Source organism: Gekko japonicus, unplaced genomic scaffold (genome assembly GCF_001447785.1).
Source record: "Gekko japonicus isolate JY-2015 unplaced genomic scaffold, Gekko_japonicus_V1.1 scaffold1148, whole genome shotgun sequence".
Classification (NCBI taxonomy): Eukaryota; Metazoa; Chordata; class Lepidosauria; order Squamata; family Gekkonidae; genus Gekko; species Gekko japonicus.
Window position 1 is genome coordinate 512218 of NW_015177047.1, and position 9243 is coordinate 521460.

Below are 9243 nucleotides of genomic sequence, written 5' to 3' on the forward strand. Positions count from 1 at the left end.
GGGTTCACCATATCCACTAAAGATAGTATATAAAACCATCGGTTTAAGATACAGGAAGGTACAAAACACTAGGGTCTTAAATGTGACTCACCAAATAGAAGAGCTACAGAAGTTCTTTTAAAAAAATCTCTTTCCCAGGGGGGTTCTGGACAGGCATTGGTCAAGTTCACTTGAGATACAGGATCATCGGCTTTAGGGAAAGGAATATGTATGCCTTTTCCTATTCTTTAAGGACAGGACTGTTCCCTCAGATTTTTATTTTGCAACTGAATTGACTTTTGACATTTTTATCTTGTTCTAAAAATGTGTTGCAAAGCCTGATCTTTCCTTCCTTACATTTAATTCTCTTCTTAGTCTCTCATTTCCCCATCCTAATGCTTTGCCATTCCTGACCTGTATCACAGAAAGCAGCGAGCTTTCATAACATGAATTCCCCTTTCTGACATTGAGGTGCCTGGGGCAGCTTTTAAACATATGCTTAGAAGTTGTCTGGCATTGATGGTGGCTCAAGGGTTCCTCTACCTGTCAGAAGCACAAGCATCCCCTCTATTGCAAAAGCCTGCTTCAGATTTTTGATTCTAGGGAGAGAATGAAATGATCCACAAGTACTTTGTGCACTTAAAGAGCTGACACCTGTGGGTTCTGAGATCACTGGCTTCTGTGCTTCATGTACCCTTTCTAAATCGGCCATTGGTTCAGCTGTTTTTCATTGGCTCTAATGTTGCTGATAGACATTCCAGGGCAGGGGTGGCCAAACTTGCTCAGCGTAAGAACCACATAGAATAAACAGATGTTTGAGAGCCACAAATATTACATGTTTTTATTTAAAATGTGTAAATTTGCTTTTTATTAACATTAAATGAGACTGCCAGAAATAAAAACAAAAGGGGTAAAAACAGATATTGATAATGATATTTATTTGTCCAGTGATATTTATTTGTTTAAGAGAGAGAGAGAGAGAGAGAGAGAGAGAGAGAGAGAGAGAGAGAGAGAGAGAGAGAGAGAAACAAAGAAAAGAGATGGGAGGGGTGGGGGGGGGGGAGGATCAAAGCAAATAGATGGGAGGGATGGAGGGAGGGAAGGAAAAACATGCCTCTTCTTCATTTCCCCAGCCGCCCTGCCGGGAGCCACACAATATGTGTGAAAGAGCTGTGTGTGGCTCCCAAGCCACAGTTTGGCCATCCCTGTTCCAGGGTGTTCTGCGGAGCAAAATTAACTTTATTTAACTCTTCCATTGGAAGAACTTTAAATAGATCAGTTTGCTTAGCAAGCTTGGATTGTGCTATGCTGCAAGCCTGAAAAGCTTTTTTTAAAAAAACTTCTGGAGTTCACTTGATAAGGGCTCTCTCTAGTTATGACAGAAACTTTAAAAATACATAAATAATTTGTAAAAATATGAAACCTGCCCATAAGGTAACTGCATAAAACAAAACAGAAAACAAAACAGAAGTCTACTTTATTTCAGCATGAGCTTCTGTGAGCCAGAGCTCACTACTTCAGATGCATGATGTCATGTATTTCATGTATTGAGGAACATAATCATGTGACTACAGTTCGTAAATAATCACAAAAATAAGGAGGCCATTTTCATTCTGGTGTTGGCTTTCTTCTGGAAGATTGTCTGTAAAATGTAAAGCTTGCACAGTCGCAAACAGCAAGAAAGGGCACCCCTTTTTACCTGCATGTTCATGCACTCTGCTTCCACATAAGTCCAGGGCTGTGTGTACCCCATAATAATACAGTAGAGAAATTCAGTACTGTGCAGATCTCATCAATTTAAAAAATTTCTAGCCTTTGTTGCAAAGACTGTCTTGAAACCTCTGCAAAAAATGTGTTGTGGGAGAGCAGAGAAGGGCTCAGATGCTAATGGGGGCAGGAGATAAATATTTTAAATAAATTTTGTAAGCCAGATTTCCACTGTGGGGCTTCAGTGCCTTGTATAGCTTTTATCACCACCCTCTGGTTGGCAGTAGCGGCATAAATTGTACAGAATATGCAGATCACAATTTCATATATTTTTTTGAAGTATAGAATTTGGGGTATCTTGGCACAGTTTTTTTTTTTAAAAAAATCTGGATCTGCCTTGGCTGTTAGATGCCCACGTTTTCACTGTAGCCATAAGTGCCTTTATCAGTTACTTATTCTTTGCCTCTCCTGCTGAGCCCAGCACAGCCTCTGGGCTCTCTGGAAGCTGTTGGGCCCAGCGTGGAGCCCAGGGCTGTTTGGCAGCTGCCGTCAGGCCCAGCGTGGTCCCTGTGCTCTCCCTATACTGTGCTGCCGCTGCTGGGCCCAGCACAGAGCCCCAGGCCGCACTGCTGCTGCAACTGGGCCTGGCACAGCTCCTGGGCTTTGTGGCAGCCACCACCAGGCCTGGCCCCCATGCTCTCCCTGGGCTGTGCTGCTATTGCTGGGTCCAGTGCAGCTCCAGGTAGGGTTGTCAGGTCCTACCTTCTTCTTGGTGGGGGGATCTTCAGGCCTTTCTGGGATCTTCTGCACGTGTGGCACGATGACATCACCGGGAACTGACATCATCACGCCCCCAACGTTGCACAGTGATGCTCTAGTTTTTGGGCAAAACTCTATGGCTATGGTTTGAGCTCAAATTTACCGTACAGTTTTGCCCCAAAACTAGAGTGTCGGCGGTGTGATGACGTCACTTCTGGGTGATGTCATTACATTGTGTTCTGGGGCATTTGAGGGCGGGTTTCCTCCTGCCAGTCAGCTGACTGGCAGCAGGGAGGAGCCCGCAAAAGCAGAGGAGTCCCCTCCTGGACTGGGCGGGGGGGGCAGTTGCAGCCCTAGCTCCAGGGTTGTGCAACCACCAGCACCAGGCCCAGCGCAGAGCCCTGGGGAGCGCATATCTATGGATATGCTGTAATTAATAATTCTCTAAATGTGAACAATTATGGAGAGGTACTGGTTTTAATCTGCTCATCCTGAAGGTGCCACAAGACACCTGTTGAAGTTAACAGTTTCTGTTCTTTTGGCTTTTATCCTGGAAAAGCAGGAACAGCATAAAATTATGAGCATTAAAAAAACTTTGCTTTATTTCTGCTAACATGAAGGGGTTACTCCCTGGTTCTTTCAGCAAGCTGTCTTGGCTTCTTGTGTTCCAGTCTGGACATGCCTGCTGTTTTATTAGGAGAAGCTTCATCGTATTACTAGATCTGCCTTTATTGCTGCAGGGCGAGGGGACAGGCAGCCTTCAGTCCTCCTAAATGACACCATAATGAAATAAAAATGGCTGGCTCCTATGCAGGGGCGTTCTTAGCTTTTCAAAGTATTCAACAGTATTTGGCCTTGGTTAAATAATGGGAGTCAGTTGACAATATATAACTGGCAACGCTATTGCCAAACTCCACTAGATTTTATGGGATTTCATTTCTGATTTCTGTGCATTTTACATAGATTGTAAATCACTGTTGAAAATAGGGTTGGTGGGTTTTACAAAGTTCACAAGCTAACTAATTTGTGAGAATTACTTTTCATAGGAGTCTTGATTGGGTCTTTCTTTTAAAATTTTGTCTATTCTGAAAAACGTGTAGCATTTTTTTATTGTAAGCGTCACCTCTGAACAGGAAGTTCCTGGTTCTCAGGTTGGCTCAACTCAGCCATTTATTTATTTAATTTAGTTACATTAATATATTCTGCCTTTCTCACTGAGAGTCAATGGGGATTACACATCAACATTAGGTGAGTCACTTTATCTCTGCCACCCTTGTCAATAACAGGAAGATATAAAATCTGTGTGTAAATCTGACCCAGCGGTGTCCTCCAGATTTCTCTGTACAGCAGCAGCCTAGGCCAGGGGGACGGGGAGATGGCATCATGGTGGTCTATTGAGATTCCATACATCTATCAAGGTGCCACTGCCAGTGGTCTGATGGTTTTGACTTGTGTTCCTGAAGGTGGGTGACCAGGTCACAGGGTAAGGATTCTGCTGGTGTACTGTCCATTTGGCTGCCTAGCTGAACTAGCTGAGCTGGTCTCAGGTGCGCTCGTAGAGCCCTGAGACTGGTGGTTCTGTGTGACTTAAAATAAATGCTGAGGCTAAGCTGTCAGAAGTGGCTCCAGACTTCATGGCCTCCATGACGACCATGAGCCTGTCCCAAGTAATAACTAGCTCCGCCCACAGCACAGAAGACACACACTGAATCTGATCTATTATTCTGATGGGGAGGTAGGGACAGATCATTACTTGATAAGAGTTTAGATTTAGTGCTTCCTCTGCAAGTGTAGTAGACCCATTAAGATGGCCTGCCACAGGCATCTGAGAAATCCTGATGGTTTCCTATTGGCACTTGGGTTTTCCCCCACCTCAGCTGCTGACAATTCTGTTGAGGCCCTGACTGCTCTCCGGAAGCCCAGGCTGTTGGCACAATTGCCCCTAAGCACCGTCTCCCCCCAGACAGAGCCAAGCAGTCCCCCTTGGTTTACCAGGGAACTGATGATAATGAAATGGGAGGGAAGAAGGCGAGAGCACTGCTGGCAGAAGAGTCGGAGCAAGACTGATCGAACATAGTATAGAGCCCATAGTAGAGCCTGTTCTGTGGCAGTGGTGGTGGCAGAAAGGCAACAGTTCTGTGTCACAATTACATCTGCATGTAATCATCTGGCTAAGCTGTTTTGTGCGGTCCAAGGGCTTTTGCATCATAGCCCCAGAGAACCAGATTTGGACCACATGACAGCCCGCTGTGATCAATTTACTACTTACTTTGCAGACAAAATCACCCAGATTCACTCTGGGTGAGATGCTTGTATAGATGCATGTTCAGGTGATGTATCTTTGGCACCTGCTTATCTGATTTCTATGGATGTCTTTGAGCTTGTGGAGCCTGAGGATGTGGACAAGATTTTTGGAGAAGTGAGACCTACTACCTATGTTCTTGACCAGGGGTGGCCAAACAGTGGCTCAGGAGCCGCATGCGACTCTTTCACACATATTGTGTGGCTCCCAGCAGGGTGGCTGGGGAAGCTGAATATCATTAGCAAACAAATATCATTGGACAAATAAATATCCTTATCAGTATTTGCTTTTACCACTTTAAATTCCTTCAAATCATTACCATCAAATCATTAATTAAAATCTGACACAGAGGCATCCCAACTTAGTCAGGAACATTTTGTACCACATGACCCCCAAACCCTGAAACAATGGGCAAGGCTCTCTGACAAAAGACACCAGTCTACATCATGTCCCAAGCAGTCTGTGTGTTCCCTAGACAGAGACCAGTGGAGTCCTAGAAGTTCCACCCAGTAGTTGTCCTTTACATGTTGTTCCACAAGGTGAAGGGAAAGTATATGAATCAGCAGTTGCTCCACCATCATTACTTGTCCTTTTCTCAGCAAGCTTGCGGTACCTTCCTGGAGCACTCTCCCCATCCTACTTTCTGGCAGGACTTTACCGGAGACTGCTACTGCTGCTGGCTAGAGAGCTGCCCACACCTGGGTGCTCAGGGCTATGCCGGTTCTTTTTTCCCCTTTTTCTCCTTGTTTTTTCTTTTTCGCTCAGGATCATCCTCTTTTTTCTTCTTCTTTTTCTTGTGATCAGAATCGGAAGGTGTTTCTGAAGGGACAGGATCCTGGGTATGGCTTTGCTTATGTTTGTGCTTGTTTTTTTTTCTTAGGTGGTTGGCTGTGCATTAGACGACACTGCTCTGGCAGTGGGCCTGCATGTAGATGAAAGCCTGTGTTAGCCAATCTGCTTTATCTACAACAGATGGCAAACTAAATTTAATAAGGGTTCCCACCAAAGTTTACGGAGGTTCTGTTCACCCCAAGAATGTCCCAGAGAGAGAGACAAAACTGGTGGATTTCAAACAATTTGTCTTTTTACTAAAGAGTATCAAAATCTCATACACACAATAACAGAATCACGCACACATACAATCAAGTTACCTTAGGATTACAGCAATAGAAAAATAGTTCCCTTTTACTTAGGAGGTAGGTAGGTATCGGTTTATACTTATCTTTCCTGAAGCCTTGTCTGATGCACTGAAGAATTGAGGGGTAAAGAAAATATTTCTAATTCACACTTGCCAGAACCAGCCAGCAAAGTGTGGACCACTTTGGCTGCAGTCCAAGAGATCAAGAATAGACAATGGGGTTGTTTGATAGTAAGCTGGACTTTAGGGGATAAAAGTAGACAGAGGATGATGAAGGGGAATGCGGCTAGCAAAGGACCCTGCACATGGTCCCTAGCTTATATAGGTGAATATTTGGGGTGGTTGGCAACCTTGCCATGCTGTGGTCCACCCACCTGTAAGTCCGTCCCATCCCTACATCTTATTGGTGCGTGTAGTAAGGGGCAGAACCTTTAAGGGTTGGGTCAATATTGAAATACTAGATCTAACTCAGGACAAGCCATCTGGTCAGGTGTGAAATCTCAGCGTCAAGACATCTCCTTGAAGTGCAGATAGATACCGGATTTCTCAGGCCATCAAAGCAACATCTGTCAGGAAATGGCAATTCAGATGTAGATTGGATCCGTGTATTGCGTGACATCCAGTCCTTCAGTAATAGGGGATTGCTTGTCTTTAAGCTGTGATTTCTGCTAACAATGGCGAAATGTGCTTCCCTTTTCCCTAAGGCTAGGAGCTGTATGTGTTTTGCTAGTTTCATTAACATAAAAAGCAATTAGAAACCTTCTATGTGAAACCTCTCACAACAGGTGATTCAAGCAGCTTTCCCTGAAGCCTATGGGGATATATGCACAGTTCATGTGAAGTTTGTGTGTGTCAGCAGATATAGATCCATAAACAGCAAATATTAGTCTCTTTCTCAACACCTGTCAGCATTGTACCAGTTATGGGGTTGAATGAGCTCCCACAGATGGAAGGCTTCTCAATGAGAGAGCGTAGGCTGCTGTTGTCATGAGAACCTGGCAGATCTATCATCCCTGGCAGATCAGGCAGGAAGTTACTGAGCTTCTCCTTCACCTTTTTGCCACAAAACGTCTTGTAAGCATGCTCCAGGTTATAGTAGGTGATGAGGTTGGTGCTCCCTGTTAATTCAGTGGTGCTTGGTAACTCGCGCATGAGGTAAAGTGGGCCGACGGCAGACGCTTTGCTGCAGTGGACTGAGGTGGTTCCGCCTCACCGAAGAGAGCAGAAAAATTCTCCCTTTTACCACTTTTCATATTATTTTTGGCAGTCTCATTTAATGTTAATAAAAAGCAAATTTGCATATTTTCCAGTAAAAACTTGCAATATTTGTTAATGTCTTGTGGCTCTCAAACATCAGATATTTATTCTATGTGGCTCTTATGTTAAGCAAGTTTGGCCACCCCTGTTCTTGACCCTTGCCCTTCCTGGCTGATAAAAACTGCCAGAGGGGGACTGGCTGAGTGGGTGCCTGGAAGTGGTTAATGCTTCCTTGAGGGCGACATTTGTACCATCCATGCTCAAGGAAGCAGTGATTAGATCTGCTTGGGGGGAAACTCTCTCTAAGCCCTATTATGTTAGAAAGCTTCCAGATAATCTCCAATTTTTCAATATTGGGCAGGTGCTTGGGTGGGTAGTTGCTTCTCAGCTCTAGGGGCTCTTGGAAGATACTGATTTTCTGGACCCATTTTGATCTGGCCTCAGGCCAGAATTTGGAATAGCGTCTCCTTTGGGCACCTTGGTTGGTAGCTTATACCGAGAACTAGACAGGGGAATGTGACCCTGCTAGTTCTGCTGGTTCTCTCAGTAGTACATTTTTTTTGTATTTTTGCTTTTGTGTGTGTACGTGCGTGTGCTTGTGCCTGGAAGTCATGGCGACTCTTACTGGGGCATGGAGGATGTGTTCAGAGAAGTGGCTTAATAGCCTATCTATCTCCCAGCCCTGGTATTCTTTGGCGGTTTCCCATCCAAATACATGCCAGAGTCGGCCCTGCTTAGCTTCCAAGATTTGATGAGACTGGGCTTGCCTGGGCTATCCATCTTGGCAGTACTATTGATCCTAGTATCCTATTGAATTGCCTCTCAGCACTGGGACTAGGGGGCTCTGTGTTATCGTGGTTGGAGTTCTATTGGGGGGGGTTGGGGTGGCACTGGGTGCTGTTGATGTTTGAACTAGTGCTTGGACTCAGTAATGTGCTGGATGATGGTGAACAAGCTAAAGCTCAATCCTACTAAGACAGAAGATCCCTGGGTTAGCAGAGAGGCATACCAGAGACTTGAGAACTCTCGTGTGTTGGATGGGTATGAGGAAAGGCTAATTATTTTCATTGTGTTTTATTGTATGTGTTTTATCTATGTTTGTGAGCCACTGTGAGCTCTGTAAGGAAGAAAGGTGGCTAGTAAACATTTTAATAAATAATTAAATAAATAAATAAATAAATGAATACTGATGTTGGGATTATTAGCTAAGATATTTGAAGTGCTTTGATCATGTAATAAAAATGCAGGTTAAATGCTAAATATTATTATAATATGTGCACAGCCACCTTAGGAGTTGCAGGTGCAGGTACTAACATTGCCAAAATTCATAATTACCTGGCCAGGCATTCAGATTTGTCCAGATTGTAATGCTTGGATCAAGCTGAGAAGAGTTTGTCATTGCTAGTTGCAGGGGTGGGACTGTACACAGTAAAAATGATCCTATGCTTAGCTGCTTCCAGAAGGCTTCTCGCTAACAGGCAGAAATGGCAGTACTAGAAAAAAATATTGTAAATCTCAGTTTTTATGGCAGGGCTATGGAGAATGGAGAGGTTCAGGTGGTTAGTGGTTGTATTTGTGGAGGCAATGATGATTCTGTTCTCTGTTGTTCATTGGTATCTTTTGACATCAGCTATTTGGCACCAGACCAAGTGGATGTTTGTATCAAGCAACTGGGCTGTGCAGCCTGTGTAGTGGGTGAATAGCCTGACACAGTGACTTTGCTTAGCCTGCATCCATGGATGAATGTAGTAAGAATGTTGTAACCCAGCACTTTGTATCAAAGCTAACAGCATCTTTTTTGTTGGGGTGGGGTGGGGATTTCTGTGGCTCTTTCACATATCTTTCACTGTCAAAGGTTATGTAGTAGTCAGATAGAAACAGACTTTGCAGCAATGAAAGAACTGATTAGTATGGACCATCTAAGAGAAGGAAAAAATAATTTTAGAAGCATATGTTCAAATCAAATCAAATTTATTAAGAACAGTCATAAGACCAGCAAAATAAACCAAAATAGTACAACACCGAGTCTACGACATAGAATCCTTGCAGCCTTAAATACTAAAATACGAAACCAGTCAATTCCGTCATTAATGGCTCGAGT

The 9243-nt window shown here is 44.0% G+C and overlaps 1 protein-coding gene across 1 annotated transcript; it reads right to left on the reverse strand.

Moving 5' to 3' along the window:
* Positions 1-5394: 5394 nt before the first annotated feature.
* Positions 5395-7061, reverse strand: LOC107124601 (mediator of RNA polymerase II transcription subunit 19-like). Its single transcript, XM_015428091.1, is given in 4 exon segments — positions 5395-5479; positions 5481-5621; positions 5623-5687; positions 6788-7061. Coding segments are annotated over 4 exon segments (534 nt in total). The 5' UTR covers positions 7038-7061; the 3' UTR covers positions 5395-5401.
* Between the last annotated feature and the right edge of the window lie 2182 nt (positions 7062-9243).